The 21058-nt window shown below is 43.1% G+C and overlaps 1 protein-coding gene across 5 annotated transcripts in view; it reads left to right on the forward strand.

Annotated features, from left to right (window-relative positions):
• Positions 1–20144: 20144 nt before the first annotated feature.
• EPB41L4A (erythrocyte membrane protein band 4.1 like 4A) overlaps positions 20145–21058 on the forward strand; it is a 295134-nt gene continuing 294220 nt past the window's right edge. For all 5 annotated transcript variants that reach the window (XM_061429902.1, XM_061429905.1, XM_061429904.1 and 2 more), the window contains exon 1: positions 20145–20243. In XM_061429902.1, coding sequence (XP_061285886.1) covers positions 20145–20243 — 99 coding nt within the window. The remainder of the gene's footprint in view (positions 20244–21058) is intronic.

Consider the following 21058-nt stretch of genomic DNA (forward strand, 5'->3'; position numbering starts at 1 on the left):
GGGCTCCAAAATCACTGCAGATGGTGATTGCAGCCATGAAATTAAAAGACGCTTACTCCTTGGAAGAAAAGTTATGACCAACCTATATAGCATATTGAAAAGTAGAGATATTACTTTGCCAACAAAGGTCCATCTAGTCAAGGCTATGGTTTTTCCAGTGGTCATGTATGGATGTGAAAGTTGGACTGTGAAGAAAGCTGAACGCTGAAGAATTGATGCTTTTGAACTGTGGTGTTGGAGAAGACTCTTGAGAGTCCCTTGGACTGCAAGGAGATCCAATCAGTCCATTCTGAAGGAGATCGGACCTGGGATTTCTTTGGAAGGAATGATGCTAAAGCTGAAACTCCAGTACTTTGGCCACCTCATGTGAAGAGTTGACTCATTGAAAAAGACCCTGATTCTGGGAGGGATTGGGGGGCAGGAGGAGAAGGGGACGATAGAGGATGAGATTGCTGGATGGCATCACTGACTCGATGGACGTGAGTCTGAGTCAACTCCGGGAGTTGGTGATGGACAGGGAGGCCTGATGTGCTGCGATTCATGGGGTCGCAAAGAGTCGGACACGACTGAGCAAATGAACTCAACTGAACTGAATGCAACAGAGATTCAAGTCTGTCAGAACACTATCTGTCTCTACACAAAGTCACATACAGAATGTCGGAGTCTGGGTATATTTGAGGGCTTTGTTTTAGGTCTATCGATCTGTGGTACCCAAGCATGGGAAGTTTACACTGAGAACCCACTAGCTTGGTCTACAGTTTTAGTATTTCATATTGTAGCTGCTTTGGGCATTCCACAATCCATACCTGCTCCAGGCTGATGAGTGACTCACCTGACTGTCTCTTTCTTTACCCACTTTGTATTCTCCCAGCACCACGGGGGCCAGGCCATCGACAGTCCTCACTGGGTCCACACTGGTGTGTGTTAGTCTCTTTCGTGTCAGCAGCAGAACCAACTCCTGGAGGGCAGTTAGAGTGTCTAATTAGAGTGTCTTCTACAAGGCTGTGTATTTGATGCACAATGGCAGCTGAGTAAATGTCTGTGGATTTCAATTAGAGTAAACCATGGAAAAGAGGAGAATTTCAGTGTCCTCTGACTGGGTTCAAAAGGAGCTGCCTCTAGAGGTACAGCAGATGCCGAAACCAGATTTATTGCTGGTCCCCAGAGAGGCCAAGATTTGGCCTTCAACATCCTCCACTTTATATACTTCATTCACATCATCTACTCAGAAATGACTTCTTTGATAGTCAGTAACCATAACAATATGATCATAATGGTCATATGGTAATGGCAAGCTATTTGCTATTTATGGGTCAAGCAATATGCCTCATATTTATATGTTTTAATTTTATTCTCACAACAACCCAGTAAGAGGAATTATTATTCTTGTTTGATCATTAAAATTAGAGAGGTTAGATGATTTGTCCAAGGTCACTGGACTGGTAAGTGATGGAATCTTCTGCTCTCTAAATAAAACCTGTGGTTGAGTCACAGCAAAGGCTGTTTGCTGTTTCTCCCCACCCTATCCCCACTCACATTTACATGTCAGCATGGCAGGCATTTTTCTTGGTGTTGGAAAGGTAAAGAAATATGAGTGAGTCATTTGCAGTAAAGTGTGCTTAGAGCTTAGTGACAAAGGAATGTATTTAAGTGCTATGGAAGATCGAGGCAGAGATACCTAAATTAGATGGGCGTCAGGAGTAGGGCAGTCTTTTCAAAGGAAGAGATCAATGAATATAATTTTGGAAAACAGTACGAGTGTTACAGGTAGAAAACGGAGACGATTTGTTTGGGGAAATGCTAAGCATTGAGTTGAATTCTGATTGATCTCTGCACTAGCTCTAGGGTTTTGAAAAAGTTACTTAAACTTTTTGAGCATTGATATACTCATTTTAAAATGAGGTGAATAATTTGTCTCATGCAGGGGTCTGATGAAAGCCAACGTGAAAACATAGGTAGAACACCTAGCTTGTTGCCAGGTATGCAGAAGGCATTTGTAAATGGCGGTGATGGTGGATAGTCATTATTAACATGATCGAAGGAGGAGGCTCGTAGTAGAGCCCCTGGACAGGTGAGAGTGCTGAGGGGCTGCTGAGTAACTGGAGGCAGGAATAATGAAGCCTGGACTCAGGCAACAGGAGACGGAGAAAAGAGGCAGATTAGAGAGAGATTTCAGAGGTTGTAAGAGAAATGGAATAACCTGGTGATTGGCTAGATTATAAATGGAGGTAGAGAGAGGAGACATCTTCCAAGTCACTACCTCAAATGCAGGGGTGGGGACCGCAGAAGAGGAGAATATATTTGAGCACATCCATTGTTTAGGGCCCACTACCATGTAGGGTCAGTTCAGTTCAGTTCAGTTCAGTCGCTCAGTCGTGTCCGATTCTTTGTGACCCCATGAATCGCAGCACACCAGGCCTCCCTGTCCATCAACAACTCCCGGAGTTCACTCAGACTCATATCCATCAAGTCGGTGATGCCATCCAGCCATCTCATCCTCTGTCATCCCCTTCTCCTCCTGCCCCCAATCCCTCCCAGCATCGGGGTCTTTTCCAATGAGTCAACTCTTCGCATGAGGTGGCCAAAGTACTGGAGTTTCAGCTTTAGCATCATTCCTTCCAAAGAACACCCAGGGCTGATCTCCTTTAGGATGGACTGGCTAGATCTCCTTGCAGTCCAAGGGACTCTTTAGAGTCTTCTCCAACACCACAGTTCAAAAGCATCAATTCTTCGGCGCTCAGCTTTCTTCACAGTCCAACTCTCACATCCATACATGACCACTGGAAAAACCATAGCCTTGACTAGATGGACCTTTGTTGGCAAAGTAATATCTCTGCTTTTGAATATGCTATCTAGGTTGGTCATAACTTTCCTTCTAAGGAGTAAGTGTCTTTTAATTTCGTGGCTGCAATCACCATCTGCAGTGATTTTGGAGCCCCCAAAATAAAGTCTGACACTGTTTCCACTGTTTCCCCATCTGTTTCCCATGAAGTGATGGGACCAGATGCCATGATCTTCATTTTCTGAATGTTGAGTTTTAAGCCAGCTTTTTCACTCTCCACTTTCACTTTCATCAAGAGGCTTTTTAGTTCCTCTTCACTTTCTGCCATAAGGGTGGTGTCATCTGCATATCTGAGGTTATTTATATTTCTCCTGGCAATCTTGATTCCAGCTTGTGCTTCCTCCAGCCCAGCGTTTCTCATGATGTACTCTGCATATAAGTTAAATTAGCAGGGTGACAATACACAGCCTTGACGTACTCCTTTTCCTATTTGGAACCAGTCTGTTGTTCCATGTCCAGTTCTAACTGTTGCTTCCTGACCTGCATATAGGTTTCTCAAGAGGCATGTCAGGTGGTCTGGTATTGCCATCTCTTTCAGAATTTTCCACAGTTTATTGTGATCCACACAGTCAAAGGCTTTGGCATAGTCAATAAAGCAGAAATAGATGTTTTTCTGGAACTCTCTTGCTTTTTCGTTGTAGGGTCAGGAGAGTCTTAAACCCAGTCACTTGGTATTGACAAAGTGACTCTGAGAAGGGGCTCAGCATGATTGTCGGGGCTGGGAGGAACATGGTGCCATGTATTTTTAACCCCTAACCTCATGTTCCAGGTAATATCTGTGATCTTGAAGACATGTTAGCATGTTGAGACAGTAACCCCCCAATTATTTGCAATGACACTATTTCCTTAGTTATAAAGCATCTTTTACTCTCAGGAAGATTCAGAATTAAATATAGAGACAAAGTTAGGATATCAATAATTCTTGTCTTAAGGAACTTGTGCATATTTGTTACTTGAAGTACATGCTATAAATATTTAAGGGAACTGAGCCTATTAGAGTAAACAAGTAACCTTGCTTCCAATATAAATTTGTAGTTGAATTATTAATTTGTGACTTGTGACTTTAAGTTGGAAAAATATAAGGATATGTTTGTAAGTTTAAAAATAGGATTAGAAATCTTAAAACATTAAAAAGTATGCTTAATAGCCATGTATAAGAGTAATTTACATTCTTAAAATAGTTGGCTTGTTTGTTAGATAGTTGAGATACTTAACATGGAAATAAAATGTATAAATACAGCTTAAAATGTTTGAGGGTATTTTTAAAAATTAACTTAGCTTATACATTAATTTAATATATTAATCAAACCTTCCTTACAAGTCATGTTAAAATTTGCCAGCTGTAAAAACCGAATGATAATATTTGTAAGTGAACTAAAACCTCAAAAAAGGCCTAGACTTTCCATTTTTAATATTAACATATAACTTATTAAAAAATGAAGTTCCTAAATAATCTTTCCTATTTGCAAAATCCTCTCAAGGTACCAAAACCACATAAAATACATTGACATGATATATGCCTAAATTAAAAAGAACATTATGCTTCTCAAATAATATATATTTATATTATATATATACAAATATTTCTCTATCTAAATTTATATATTAAATATAAAGATACAAATAATATGTAAAATATGTTAATATTTACCTTACTACTAATAATGTATTCTTCTATATATAATAACATGTTCTCAATATATACTTTGTGTATATGTTTACATATTCTTTTTTCCTCTCATAGAAATAGCAGTGGTGCACAAATACTGCACACTAAGGGTTAGATGGTCTTGTCTGAAAGCTGTTTGCTAAGGCTCTGATATCCAGTAACCCCAATAGAGAACAAGGGGATTTTGCTCTGTGAAGCCTAATTGCCTGCTGAATAAATGAATAGATGCAGTGCTGTACACGCCAAATGAAGGTAAATATTGACCCTGACACCATATGTTTGCTTGGCGCCAGCTGAAGTGTGCTGGCAGGTTTGATTAGTCAGGGGGTCCACCAGCCAGCAAGCAGGGCCTAAGTCATTCAGAAGCACAGTCTGGGAAGAGACTGAAACATCAATAAGGCTCTCCTGTTGGTGCCTTAATCCACCACTCCGTTAATTCTTTCACCAAAGTCTACTAGTGAAATCTGAAATCCAGAAAAGGAAAAGTAGGATGGATATTGATTGCCCAATCTCTGATGGTCCCCTGGGAGCCTTTGTTACATCAGGCTGAGGAGGAGCACACCTTTGAGTTATTTCACCTTTACCTTAAAAAGGAGCGCTTTCACTCTAACGGGCCAGACCCGTGAGTGTGTAGGAAACAGCAGCATGCCCAAGTGCTACACAGCCCCTCCCCGCAAAACCACTGGCTGGCGGAGTCCTAGAACCTCCCTGAACCCCTCAGCCTCACAATGAGGATAATACTGGCCCTGGTTTTGTCACAGGGTTTAGAACCTAAGTGAAGTTCATTATATAACAAGTCCTGGAGAACAGGGCTGTGAGTTTTTGAAAAGCTAGTTACCATGATTTCCGAGTAACAAGGAGTAACTCTGGAGCACCCCCTCACCCACCGTTGTTTCTGTCTCCCTTCCTGCTTCCCACGCCCAGAGTGACCACAGAAAGGGCAAGGAGAGGGCAGGCTCCCGGCAGCCGTGGTGACTTCTGCAGGGGAAGAAATGCCTTCTTTTCTCCTCATTCTTTTTGAATTAAGAACTCTTAGTAATAGATTCTCCAAGAAATGGAATTTGCACATTTTAAGGATGCATAAACTCATAGAAGCTAAATATTTTCGTTTAATAATAGATAAAACTTGTTTCCAAGAAATAGCATAGAGCTCATAAGTAAGTGGTCCTTGAAAAATAGGTATTTAGGTTGATTATTTGGTTCCTGGCTATCCCATACAGTTAGAAACATGGGTGTGAGTTTCACACAGGATTACATTTGGCCACCTTTAACAAAAGACAAATAACAAAGGTTTGAACAGGTGGATTTTCTTCCTTCCTTCCTCATAGAGAGGCTGAGACAGGCTGCCCAGGCTGACATGGTGCTTCCATGCATGCTGGGCAGAGGTTCCTTTCTTGGTCCCCATCACTGTCTTTACCTGGCTGTTTGCATTACAGCCATTCCATTCAGCCACCAGCAGGGATGGCGGATGTTGCTTGTCTCCTTTATTCTTGGTAAAGACTGAGACAGATTTTTAAAAGGCTCTCAGGGGCTTCCCTGGTGGCTCAGTGTTAAAGAATCCACCTGCCAATGCAGGAGACCTGGGTATGATCCCTGACCCAGGAAGATCCCACAGGCCCCGAGCAACTAAGCCTATGCACCGCTACTATCGAGCCTCTGCTCTAGAGCTGAGCCCACCTGCTGCGGCCACTGAAGCCGCTGTATCCCAGAGCCGAGTCCCACAGTAAGAGAAGCCACCGTAACGAGAAGCCCACGCACAGCAACCAGAGAGCAGCCCCGCTCTGCTCAACAAGGGGAAGCCTGTACAACAATGATGATCCAGCACAGCTAAAAAAAGCAAATAAATAAAACTTAAAAAAAGGGAGGCTCTCAGCAAGTATTATTGAATACTTAACACATCTTACTGGTCAGGTCTGAGCCACATGGTCATATCTACTTCCAAGGGAATTTGGGGAAAAGGCTCAGCTAAAAATTGGGGTTTCATTTCTGAGGTAGATTATATGCTGTATTTTGTTTTGATATGTAGATAATGGGAAGGTAAATTTATACCTCAAGTTATCATAAATAACAAAATCAGAAATATCTTTGCATAAATACTCAGGGACTACCTCTTCGTACCGAATTTGAATCCATTGCACCCATCCTTACTATTAACAGGTTTTTGGAGAAGGAACTAAATCAATTACTTAAAAGCTCTGAATACGTATGATGCTCCAGGCAGTACCTTGGGTGTTACAGGTAAAAAGCTGAATAAGGTGCTGCCTCTCCCTTCAAGCCCCTCATAGTCTGATAGGGAAGACAGACACACAGAAGAACATTTTTAATTATAATACTATAGCAAAAAATAATCTACTCAACCAAAAAATCCACATCATGATTTTCTAGAGTCTTATTTGCCCTTTTATATTATGTAATATCGGAGACGGCAATGGCACCCCACTCCAGTACTCGTGCCTGGAAAATCCCATGGATGGAGGAGCCTGTTAGGCTGCAGTCCATGAGGTCGCTAAGAGTCGGACACGACTGAGCGACTTCACTTTCACTTTTCACTTTCATGCATTGGAGAAGGAAATGGCAACCCACTCCAGTGTTCTTGCCTAGAGAATCTCAGGGACGGGGAGCCTGGTGGGCTGCCGTCTATGGGGTTGCACAGAGTTGGACACGACTGAAGCGACTTAGCAGCAGCAGCAGCATTATGTAATATGGATCTAGCTAAAGGAAGATTAATGCTTGCTAAGAACATTCTGTAAGGCTGCAGATTCCACGAGGCCAGAAACCTTGCACAGTTTACTCATTGCTAAGCCTGGCACACAGTAGGCTGTCAACAAGTTCTGACTGAGTAGTAAAACGATTGGAAATATTTGAGGAAAAGGGGAGTCCAAGTATCATTTTTTAAGTGTATACTTTATACAACATGGAAACTTGGTACATGAAAATAGATATTTGTCAAAGACAGAAGGCAAAGGATGATTATTTACCTTGAATAGATGGCCTTCATTTCAGAATATGATTTGCCAAATAGCCCTGTATATTTAAGCCATGATTTGGGTAGTAGACATTCGTTGGTTACTCCTACCTTCTTTCTATGCCTCAGTTGTCTAATTTTCCTTCTCAAAGCCTCTATTTGGCTATCCATGTGATTCCAGAGAAGCAAATGTTGCCTATCACTTGGGAGGTGACTTCTGACCTAGGCTAAGCCATTCAGTACAGTCTCCCTCTAGCCACAGTGATTGTTTCAGGAATGAATGATACCACCATCACCACCAGCATCATCAATACCATCTTCATAGTACATACTAAGTACCAGGCACTGTTCTAAGCACTGTGTTAGTCCATTTAATCCTTATAACAACCACAAGAGGTAGGGACTGTTATAACCCTTTCTTGGTGCTACTCTGAATCTCAGAGCTATAAATAGTGAGCTGGGTTGCATTCTGAACTCAGGCAGTTTGGCTGTGGAATCTATGCCCCTAATGACTCCACTCAACTGCATGTGACTCAGACTGGTCTATCAGAGTGAACCCTGGGCCTCCAACTAACAGAGTTAGGATGACTGGCTCCCTTTGTGTGGCGTGGACAACAGATGTGAGCCTTGGAATTACTCCAGCATCTGATTGCTTCAAGAGAAGTTAGGCTGAGCTAAAGACTAATATGTGGTAAAAGGACACAGAGAATCAGAGTCAGTTTTTGAATGATACATGTAATTTGTAGTCAGCAAGGCAATGAACTCTACTCTAAAGGATGGTTTAAGTTCAGTTTTCAAAAGCATCCCCCTATTATTTGATCTACAAAAAAATCATATACATGCATACTTTCTTATATATAACTGTTACCTGTAAATATTTACAGCTATGCCCTTCACATATATTTACCAATGAACATGGTATAAATACAGAGACATTAGTAGTAGTGAATCAATTATTTAGCAGAAAAGAGTAGTATAAACTAATCTAATTATCACTACTATACTTTGTCAATTTTCAAGATGATGTTTTTCCCTCATATTAATATTTCTGAAATTGGGTTATTCTATAAATGATAGTTTCTTCAATTAGTTCTTTCTTGGTGGTAAATAAGATACTAATATAATCAGTGGCATCTTAGACTCAATGAAATATGGTAATTTGATTGTGGTTTGATATATATCCCCTCTTGAATACCACTTTATCTTATCTACAACCTGAACTAACCATATTCAGATATATATATATATATATATATATATTATATATATATATATTATATATATATTACTGGTATATACATTATAAGTACATACAACAAAACTTAATTTCATACTTTCTTAGAGTTTTGGGTGATGTTATTTTACATGTGATGGTGAATTGTAAATGAAAAAATAAACAAATTAAGACTGAGGGGAAGGGATCATAATGGAGTAGGAGGACATGGAGCTCATCTTCCCCACAAATATATACACACAAAATCTACATACAGAACAATTATGATGGAAAATTAACTAGAAACTGACAGAATTCCTATACCATCAAAGCTGCAAGGAAGATCACCATGTAACCAAGGAGGATGGAAAAAAGGCATCAATCAAATCAGGATGACTGATCCTGGGAGGGATTTGTTAGGCCAAGAAGGCCCACTTGGGCTTCTCTTATGGCTCAGACAGTAAAGCGTCTGCCTGCAATGCAGGAGACCCGGGTTCGATTCCTGGGTCAGGAAGATCTCCTGGAGAAGGAAATGGCAATCTACTCTAGCACTCTTGCCTGGAAAATCCCATGGATGGAGAAGCCTGATAAGCTACAGTCCATGGGGTTACAAAGAGTTGGACGTGACTGAGTGACTTCACTTTCTAAGGCCCACTTGGGCAGACATGTGGGATTCAGCAGGATGAGCCATAATTTGGGCATCCCAGTCCTGTGTTTGTGCACAGAGGAGACAGCCCTCTTTTCTGCTGAGAAGTCCAATAAGACAGAATTGTCAGAGAAACTGAGTCTCTGCTCAAGAAGAGTGCATGTGTGCTGGCTTGCTGGTAACCAGGGTAGAGAGCCTCGCACTGGCAGCTGCAACCTTGTGATGCCTATACAACAATACATCCTCCAAACCCAGAATACACATTCTTTTCAATCATGAATGGAACATTCTCTAGGATAAATCACATACTAGGTCACAAAACAAGCCTCAACAAATTAAAGAAGATAGGAATTATTTCAAGCATTTTTTCTGATTACAACAGCATGAAACTAGAAATCAACCACAGAAGGAAAAAATGGGAAAAGAATGAACAGTGGAGACTAACAACATGCTACTGAAAAACTAATAGGTCAATGACAAAAATCAAAGAAGAAATTAGAAAATACCTTGAGATGAACGAAAATGAAAGCACAGCATCACAAAGTTGATAAATGTGACAAACGTAGGTCTAAGAAGGAAGTTCATGGTGATATAGGCTTTCTTCAATAAAAAAGAAAAATCTCAGGTAAGCAACTTAAACCATCACCTAAAATAATCAGAAAAAGAAGAAAAAACAAACCCAAAATCAGCAGAAGAAAAGAAATAATAAAGACCAGAGAAGAAATAAATAAAATAGAGATTAAAAAACAGAAAAGATCAATAAAACCAACAGCAATTTTCTTTTTTTCTTGATATATATTTTTTTGAAAATAAACAAAACTGACAAACTTCTAGCCAGGCTCACCAGGAATAAAAGAGAGAGGACTCAAATAAACAAAATAAGAAATGAAAGAGGAGAAATAACAACAAATACCACAGAAATATAAAAAAAAATCGTAAGAGACTACTATGGACAGTTACCTGTCAACAAATTGGAAAACCTAGAAGAAATAGGCAAGTTTTTGCTGCTGCTGCTGCTGCTAAGTTGCTTCAGTTGTGTCCGACTCTGTGTGACCCCAGAGACGACAGCCCACCAGGCTCCCCCGTCCCTGGGATTCTCCAGGCAAGAACACTGGAGTGGGTTTCCATTTCCTTCTCCAAGGCAAGGTTCTAGAAGCATAAAATCTGCTGAAACTGAGTCAATAAGAAACAGATAACTTGAACAGATCATTAGTGAAATACAATTTTTAATAATAATAAAACAAAACTGTGCAAACAGAAGTCCAAGACTAGAGGGCTTCACTGAGTAGTTCTGCCAAACATACAAAGAAAAGTTTATACCTATATTTCTCAAACGATTCCAAAAAACTAAAGAGAGGAGGAAACACTCCCAAATTCATTCTGTGAAGCTCCCATCATCCTGTACCAAAACCAGAGAGACAGAGAAAGAAAGAAAATGACGTGTCAATACCTTTATGAAAAAGGATGCAAAACTCAACAAAATATTAACAAACCAAATCCAAAAATACATAAAAAGGATCATACGCCATGATCAAGTTGGATTCATCCTAGAGATATGGTTCAACTTAAGCAAATCAATCAATGTAATATGCCACATTAACAAAAGTTAAGATAAAAACCATATGATCATCTCCATAAATGCAGGAAAAAAAAAAGCAGTTGAAAAATTTCAGCATCCCTTCCTAAAAAAAACTCTCACCAAAGTGAGTACAGTGAGAACATATCTCAACATAATAAAAGCCATTTATGACAAACGCACAGCCAACATAATACTCAACAGTGAATAGTTGAAAGCCTTCCTACTAAATTCAGGAACAAAACAAGGATGCCCACTCTCATCAGTCCTATTTAACATAGTACTGGCCTGGCCATAGCCATCAGATAAGAAAAAGAAATAAAAGGTACACAGATTGGAAGGGAAGAGGTAAAACTGTGTGCAGACTACATGACACACTACAGAGCAAAAGCTGAAGTCTCCACACAGAAACTGTTAGGAGTAATGAATAAATTCAGCAAGTCACAAGGTTAATACACAGAAATCTGTTGCATTTATTTACATTAACAAGGAATAACAGAAAGAGAAAATTTTAAAAATTCCACTTAAAATCATGTCAACAAAAAATTCCTAGTAATAAACAACCAAAGATGTAAAAGACCTGCATGCTGAAAACTACAAAACATTGATAAAGGAATTTAAAGCAGATTCATGGATATGAAAAGATATTTCGAGCTCTTGGATTGGAAGAATTAATATTGTTAAAATGGCCATGCTGCCCAAAGCAATGTATAGATTTAATGCAATCAAAATAACCATGTCATCTTTCACAGAACTAGAAAAAACAATTCTAGGATTTATATGCAGCCAAAAGTGGCTCAGAACTGCCGAAGCAATCCTGAGAAAAAGAAGAACAAAGCTGGAGACATAAACCTTCCAGATTTCAGACTATACTACAAAACTACAGTAATCAAAACACAATGATATTAACACAGAGGCAAACATATACATCAGTGGAACAGAATAGAGAGCCTAGAAATAAAGCCACACACTTGCAATCAATTACACAAGGTAGTTGTGTAACTGACACGACTATGACAAGGAAGGCAGGAACACACGATGGAGAAAAGACAGGTTCTTCAACAAGTGATATTGGGAAAGCTGGACAGCTATATGCAAATCAATGAACTTAGAACACTCCCTCACACCGTATACAAAAATAAGCTCCAAATGGTTTAAAGACCAAAATATAGTACATGACAATACAAAACTCCTAGAAGAGAACACAGGAAAAACATTTTTGGCTGTAAATCTATGTTCAACATCACTAATGAAAAGAGAAATGCAAATCAAACTATAATGAGGTACCACCTCACACTGGTCAGAATGGCTATCATCAAAAGGTCTACAAATAATAGATGCTGAAGAGGGTGTGGAGAAAAGGAAACGCTTTTACACTGTGAGGACACTAACTGGTATAGCCACTATGGAAAACCTATGGAGGTTCCTCGAAAAACTAAAAGTAGAGCTACCGGATGGCCCTAAAATCCCATTCCTGGGCATACAGTCAGAAAGGATGAAAACTAATTCAAAAAGATCCATGCAGCCCAATGTTCATGCAGCATATTTACCACAGACAAGACTTGGAAATAGCCCAAGTGCCCATCAACAGATAACTGGCTTAAGAAGATCACACACACACACACACACACACACACACACACACACACACACGCGCACACAGTGGAATACTACTCAGTCATAAAAAATGAAGTATTGCCCTTTGTAGCAACATGGATGGACCTAGAGAATATTGTTTAGAGAAGTAAATCACACAGAGAAAGACAAATACTATGTGATATCACTTGTATGTAGAATACAAAAAATTATACAAATTAATTTATATACAAAACAGAGACTCACAGACATAGAAAACAAACTTATGGTTACTAAAAGGGAGAAGGAGGGAGGGCGGGACAGACAAATTAACCGTATGGAATTAACAAATAACAAACTACCATACATAAATAGATAAGCAAGAGGACTTACTATATAGCATGTTATTATATATTCAATATCTTACAATTAAATGAGGAGGGTATCCAAATAGACTAGGTGGTAGGTACTGTGATGAAACTCAACAGGAAGCTCTCCCTTCCTTAAAAACTAGTCTTTGTGATGTAACCTGCTTAGCAGGGTCTTCAATACTCTTCTTTTTTTTCTGAATGGCATTATTTTGATGTATGAGGTAGAATAAGAGGGAGGCTGCTGGTAAAGAATGAACTGTCCCTTTTAAAAAAATTATTCATAGGTAATTAGAAATAACTTTGATTATCTTTTTGAGAGGTAGATTCTAAAGCAGTGATTCTCACAGTGTAGTTCCCACCCAGCACCATCAGCAGCCCCAGGGAACCTGTGAGAGATGCAGTTCCTCGGGTCCCATTTCAGACCTACCGAATTCAAAACTCTAGGGGCGGGGCCAGCATCTGTATTTTAACAAGTCTTCCTCCTGGTTCTTCCGCATAGCCTTCAGGGGTTTAAGTAATTAAATTATGCATGTCGATGTTTTAAAGGTGTTTTTTCTTTTTTCAAATTAGTTAACTTTCTGAAGTTTGGAAAATGTAAAATTATAAAAAGATGACAGAAGACATGAATTGTTTAAATACATCTTCCTGAAGGGAATATGGAGCTTTAAACAGAATGTGGTGTCTGGCAGTTTGAAGTGCATGTTTCAGCAAAGGGCGGGGGCCTGTTTAATGTACAGTGAAACTGCTTCTTCCAGGATGAGATTCCTGCAGTCCATCGCAGATGGTCTACATATTTCTGTAAAATTATATCTACTCTGAATTTGTTTGTCATTTGACTCATCTACATGGGCTTATTATGACAGAATGTCATCTTGACCAAAGCAAATATTTTCCTAAAAATCTCTGAAGAGAGATCAAAGGTTTTGACACGAGGCTTTAAATAGAGTGTATTATGTTATGCACATGTTGAAAATCTATATGATTTTCCTGGGGAGAAAAATATGTTTCAGTAGTATCTTGTTAATTTGTATCTCTGGATAGACAGAGAAAATTTTCCTCCAAAATCCTGTAGACAGTATATGTTCAAATTTTGGAGACATTACCAAAGGTGATTCCATCTTAATATTCACACCAGCAGTGTATGGAAACACAAATTGTCCCCCGCCCTCACCAATGCCTGCTACGGTGGTGTAGTAGCCATTCTGTTAGGGCTCTAATTTTTTAGAGCCCTAACAGATCTGAATTTCTGATCTGAATTTCACTTTCCTAATGACAAGTAGCATTGAGCATATTTTCATGTGCTTATTTGCCATCTGTCTATCTTCTGGTCCAGTGATTCCGCTCTTTTTTATTTCAAAAGAACTAAAAGCACATGTCCATACAAAAACATGGATCCTTGCTATAGACTGAATTCTGTCTCCTCCAGATTTATAGGAAAGTGAAAGTTGCGTCCAGTTCTTTGTGACCCCATGGACTATATAGTCCATGGAATTCTCCAGGCCAGAATACTGGAGTGGGTAGCCTTTACCTTCTCCACGGGGTCTTCCCAATCCAGGGATTGAACCCAGGTCTCCTGCATTGCAGGCAGATTCTTTACCAGCTAAGCCACCAGGGAAGCCCAAATTTATATGCTGATGCTCTAACCTCTAAGATAACTGTATGTGGAGATAGAACCTATAAGGAGGTACTTAAGGTTAAAAGGGTCACATGGGTGGGACTCTGATCGAACAAGTTTAGTGTTTTTGTGAGAGAAGATGCACAGAGCTCATGCTCTCCCCAGTAGCTCCTCACAAGGAAGAGATCATGGGAGCATGCAGTGGGGTGGCAGTCACCTGTAAGTCAGGGGAAGGGGTTTCACCAGAAAGGAGTCATGCAGGCATCCCGATCTTACTCTTCCATCATTCAGAACTGGAGGAAATAAGCGTCTGTTGTTGGAGCCACCCAGCCTGTAACCTTTTGTTTTGGCAGCTGGGGCTGAGTAGTACAGTCCTCACAGCAGGATTTGTCCTATTTATATCATTTGTAATAGTAAAAATCTAGAAATCACATAAAGGAATGGATAAGCAAATTGTGGAATACACAAGTTCAAAGCAATACTACTGAGTAATACAAACGAACAAACCATTGATATACACAACAACATGGATAAATACCAAAAAATTATGCTAAGGGAACTAAAGCAGACCGAAAAGAAAAGAGTTGGCACTATTATTCCATTTATATAAAATTCTAGAGAATAATAGCCGATTGTGACAGAAAGATCTGAGATTGTCTGGGAGGTGAGGTGTGGTGAGGAGTGAGAGGGAGAGATTACAAAGATACAGAAGTAAACCCCAGGGGGTAATAGACAGGTTTACTAGCTCGACCATGATGATGGTTTCACATATACGTAAGTTAAAACTTACAGATTGTGTACTCTAAATATACAGTTTACTGTGTGCCAGTTATAGTATTTCTGGACCAAATTTGAGTCTGCTAGCCTGGCCAAAGTAAAGCCAGTCTCCTGATTGGTTGGTGGTGAAGGAAAGTTTGGTGTTTTATTGCAAGGCACTCAACATTAGGACAAGGTTCGGAGAACCAGCGGCTCATACTCAAGTCCCACACTCCCCAGTGGCTTTCAGGGAAGGATTTTTATAAAGACTAGGTGAGGGAGAAGGCAGACCTCCTACTGATTAGTTAGTGGTGAAGTAACAGGGTGGCGTTTCAAAAATGAACATCATAAACCTTCTGATTCTAACTGGTCTGGAGTCTAAATGCTAGTGGTCAGCAGTTAACTTCTTCCACCCTGTAGGAATTTTAGTATCTTTAAAGCAACTCAATCAAGATTGCCGGGAGAAATATCAATAACCTCAGATATGCAGATGACACCACCCTTATGGCAGAAAGTGAAGAGGAACTAAAAAGCCTCTTGATGAAAGTGAAAGAAGAGAGTGAAAAAGGGGGCTTAAAGCTCAACATTCAGAAAACAAAGATCATGGCATCTGGTCCCATCACTTCATGGGAAATAGAGGGGGAAACAATGGAAACATTGTCAGACTTTATTTCTGGGGGCTCCAAAATCACTGCAGATGGTGACTGCAGCCATGAAATTAAAAGACGCTTACTCCTTGGAAGGAAAGTTAAGACCAACCTAGATAGCATATTCAAAAGCAGAGACATTACTTTGCCAACAAAGGTTCGTCTAGTCAAGGCTATGGTTTTTCCTGTGGTCATGTATGGATGTGAGAGTTGGACTGTGAAGAAAGCTGAGCGCCAAAAAATTGATGCTTTTGAACTATGGATTTGAAGAAGATTCTTGAGAGTCCCTTGGACTGCAAGGAGATCCAACCAGTCCATTCTAAAGGAGATAGGTCCTGGGTGTTCTTTGGAAGGAATGATGCTAAAGCTGAAACTCCAGTACTTTGGCCACCTCATGTGAAGAGTTGACTCATTGGAAAAGACTCTGATGCTGGGAGGGATTGGGGGCAGGAAGAGAAGGGGATGACAGAGGATGAGATGGCTGGATGGCATCACCGATTCAATGGACATGAGTGTGAGTGAACTCCAGGAGTTGGTGATAGACAGGGAGGCCTGGCGTGCTGCAGTTCATGGGTTCGCAAAGCGTCAGACATGACTGAGCAACTGAACTGAACTGAACTAAAAACAACTCAAGGATATGGCTCAGAACATTATCTATAGCCCTCAAGGAGGAACTAAAAGTCCTTGACTTGGTCTCCTGGCTAAAGTACTATTCTTTTGTCTCGCTTGACTGTTTTCTTGTGTTTCTGCATTTTCTCAGTTCTCTGATTAAATTTTCCCTTTGGAACCTGGAAGGCCTAGGAGGCTAAAGCCTTTCTATAAACAAGAGGCAAGGGGACATGAGAGTGGTGACTGTTCCTGGGAAGGCCACCCAGTACCCTACTTCATTTCAGTAGCTCAACAGGCTATTAGACAAAGAAAACCTGTGGCACTTCTACTCTCTCCTGGCAACTCTGTGTTAAGTGGATTTTCTTTTCTCCATTTTGATAAAGAAATGGAAAAGAAAATGCCTCAGCCAGAAAAGGCTGTCATATGTACAGGACTCCACAGCTTTGAACTTTCCCTTGTGAGGAGCCTAGAACAGAACTCTGTCCCACCCCAAAAAGCTAGCTTTTCCATTACCACTGGAGGTAAAGCAAAAAAACCCACAATACCAAAGAACATAAAACCGATGGCAGTAAACTCAAACCCAGCAAACAGATAATTACATTTGGGATTTATCTTTTGTTTTTTCAAGTTTCAGTTCAGTTTAGTTCAGTTGCTCCGTCGTGTCCGACTCTTTGTGACCCCATGGCTGCAGCACGCCAAGCCTCCCTCACCATCACCAACTCCCAGAGCTTGCTCAAACCCATGTCCATCCAATCAGTGATGCCATACAACCTTCTTATCCTCTGTTGTCACCTTATCCTTCTACCTTCAATCTTTCCCAGCATCAGGGTCTTTTCCAATGAGTTGGCTCTTTGCATCAGGTGGCCAAAGTATTGGAGTTTCAGCTTCAACATCAGTCCTTCCAATGAATATTCAGGACTGATTTCCTTTAGGATGGACTGGTTGGATTTCCTTGCAGTCCAAGGGACTCTCAAGAGTCTTCTCAAATACCACAGTTCAAAATGGCCAGGTGTGGGAAGGTCCATAGGAACTGCAGGGCACATGAGTGGATAGTCTTGTGGTTCTAGGCCTCTGCTCGCTTTATCGGTTTCCCCAGGGAGAACTGGAGGTGTGGTCCAGGAAGGGGCAGGTTGCATCAATTCTTCAGCGCTCAGCTTTCTTTACAGTCCAACTTTCACATCCATACATGAGTACTGGAAAAACCATAGCTTTGACTTTGTCAAAACCATAGACAGGCCTTTGTCGGCAGAGTAATGCCTCTGCTTTTTAATATGCTGTCTAGGTTGGTCATAGCTTTCCTTCCAAGGAGCAAGCATCTTTTAATTTCATGGCTACAGTCACCATCTACAGTGATTTTGGAACCCAAGAAAATAAAGTCTGTCATTGTTTCCATTGTTTCCCTATCTATTTGCCATGAAGTGATGAGATGCCATGATCTTAGTTTTCTGAATGTTGAGTTTTAAGCCAGCTTTTTCAAGCTTAGGTGCTCTACTGGATATTGTCGCAAAGAATCAATCTTTCAATCATATTTGGTAATTTGGGTGAGGAATATTATATGACAGAAAAGCTTCCACAAGAAAATACACTAAAATCTAGAATAATAAGATGTCAGCTCATGGGAGGCAAAACTTTGTCAGTGCAGTCCAAAGCCGGACACACAATTTGGTTAGAAACTCAAACCTGCTTCAATTGGACAGTGAGCTTGAAAGAAAAAACAGGGTTTGATTCTTAGCTTTAGGTTAAGTTCACACCACATATAGTGGATTTATTGCTCTTTGGGGGTTGTGCTAATTCATGTTTACAGAGAGGCTTTCTACAGAAGGTTCTTTGTAGCAAATCACTATGGGAGGAAATTCCTTCCAAAGTTGCATTGTGTATTTCCATTTTACTGTGCTGCGGATGCCAGGTTTTTGTTTTTTTTCTTCAAACTAGTAACGTCCTAGGCTTTAAGTAAATTGTTCACACTTGGGCTCCGTACCTTAAAAGTGGTAGAGGAGAAAGCTCAAAACTGTCTGACGCGCAAACTCTCACTCTTTCTAATACTCAGTATAAAGTAGAGAAACTTTCTGGCAGGCCTGCCGCAACCATGCCCGGAGCTCTCCCTAGTGTTTCCTCTAACTTCCACTTGTATTAACTCACTTCTGGTTCCCATCTGGAGAGCGCAGATTGCACCTGCTCAGAAGGCCAGCGGGAGCCCCGTTTCACCCGCAGCCCAGCCTTGGTTGCTTGTGCACGGACAGGAGTGCCCACCAGGGGGCACTGCAGCCTCGGAGCTGTTGTGCCTGCCCGTCCTGGACAGAGCCAGAGGCGCGGAGGGCGTGGGACTGGGAGCGTCGAGCGCCGGGGTCCGCGCGGAGCCGCGCCCTGCCCCTTCCTAGAGCACGCCTCAGATCTCCCCGGGAAACCGATACAGCGAAGAGAGCTCGGGCCCGGGGCCGCGAGGCGGACCGCTCCCGCGCCGCGCGGTTCCCGTGAGGACCTTCCAGCACCTCGCCATTTGACCATCTCTGCTCCGCCCTCCATCCCCAGCCGAGACCCCGCCCCAGAAGGGGCGCCCCCTTCGCGGCCACTGGGTCCCGGCTTGGCTCCCGGGCCTTTCGCAGACACCCAGGCCCGGCCCAGCTGCACCTGGGCGGCTCCTGCCCGGGGCGCCACCCCTCGCACCGCCGAGATAACTTTCCCGGGAGCCGCCGCGGCCTGGCGCGCCCCGGGGCACACCCCGCTCGCCCGCTGGCCGCGTTCCTAGCCGGGCCGCCGGCTCCTCCGCCCACCAGCCTCCCGACCGCCGGCTTCTCTGAATTTCCTGGAGGAGCAGCACTCCGCCGCCCGGGCAGGGGGCTCTCGGAGGGAGAGCTTCAAGTTGGCCACGCATAGACCCGTGATGAACTCGGGGATCCCCAGACGGGAGCTGCGCCCCCCGACGAGCTGACCTCCACTCGCCGGTCGCGGTAAGGAGCCCGAAACCCTTTCGGACCCTTTTCCGGCTTCTCGGTGCGGGCGGGCTGGGGAGGCGGCGGTGGTAGTGGACTGAGGGACGACCCTCGCCACTGCCCCTGCGGTGGGCCGGGACGTGGTGGGGGCACCCCTGACACAAAGGAACAGCCAAGTGCTCCCGGGTCGGCGAACCGAACCGGGGGCTGCGGGGTGGGGTCGGAGCTGGAAACGCGCGCCCTCTGGGGACCCCGGAGGCGGAGGGGAGGCCGGTGCGTTGCTTCTGCGCTCCGGCGGGCGTAGGTGGAGGGGGCCGCAGGGCTTCTAGGGGCTTCCAAGTCCGAGGTGGGCCCGGAGCTCTCGTCCCTTTCTTTTCTTGCCCCTTGACCCCTTTGACAGGCGACTTTTCTCGTCCACAGGGCTGCGGGAGGGGCCGCGGCGCCCCCGCCTTCGGAGGAGCCGGAGCCGCAGGATGCGCGGGGACTCGCCGCCGCCCTCCGCGCCCAGTTCCGCCGGCGCTTCCCCGGCCGCTCCCGGGCGCTGACGCTTTCCCGGGCTTCCCCGCCCTCCTTACCTTCCGTCCGCGCCGCTCCGGACCCCGCCGGTGACTGGTGCTTTCGGCCTCGCCGCGGCGCCGACAGTCCGTTCATGCCTCGCGTTTGAGGGCAGGGGGTGGCTCAGCGGCTGGCTCGCAGCTTTCTCCGCTGGCTGAGGCCCGCCACAGCCGACATGGGCTGTTTCTGCGCGGTTCCGGAAGAATTCTATTGCGAAGTTTTGCTTCTGAATGAATCCAAGTTAACTCTCACCACCCAGCAACAGGGCATCAAGGTAGGCACGGGTCGGGGGCGTGTGCCGGGGGAGGGGCTGCGCAGCCGGGAGAGCGAGGGGGTCCGCGGCTTTGTCCCAGCGCTGTCACCCGCGCGGGGCGGGCGGCGGGGCGTCTCCGCACGGTGGGAAGGCGCGGCAGCTAACCCCCGCGCTCAGGTGCGGGGTGGACGTGTCAGGCCGAGTTAACTTTGAGTCCTTCATAAAAGAGAGTAAGTTTGACGTCTGGCAGGATCGTCCATGCACCAGCTCTCAGCTGCAACCCACCGTCCTGAAACAGACCCCAAACTCTTCCCTACCTCGTTCTCCTCCCAAGGCAGCTAAGGCCCCCAGAGCTCTCAGAGAGGCGCAGAACTGAGTATACAGGCGATCCTCGGCTTTGTTGAACGACTGTTTTTTCCTTGATAGGATTACTGGGAAAGGAAAATAGCTCATTCGTTGAAACGCATGGATTAGGTGGTTGTGATTGTGTCGCCTGTGTTTGTGGTTGGGTAATGTTACGTTTGGCCGGAAAATAATTTCCTTTTCCGAAAGCAACCTGGTTTTAGCCCCATGTTTAAGTAAACATCTCTCCAAACGAGGTAATAACTTTGTGTCTCTTAGTAGGTCATTAAAATGCAATTACCTCTATTAACCTGAAGAACCCAAACAAAAAGGCTATGGGAGCTTGCAGACATCCACTTCCTTAATTTTGATGGGCTCGTGTTTACGGTTGACAACCTGAAGGAAGCGCCTGCGCGCTGGTTTTTGTCTCGCAGTAAGGTAGCTACCTAGAGATGATCGCAGTCCCCAGTGTTTTGTTGTTTTCTCTTTCTCCT

Source organism: Bos javanicus, chromosome 10 (genome assembly GCF_032452875.1).
Source record: "Bos javanicus breed banteng chromosome 10, ARS-OSU_banteng_1.0, whole genome shotgun sequence".
Classification (NCBI taxonomy): domain Eukaryota; kingdom Metazoa; phylum Chordata; class Mammalia; order Artiodactyla; family Bovidae; genus Bos; species Bos javanicus.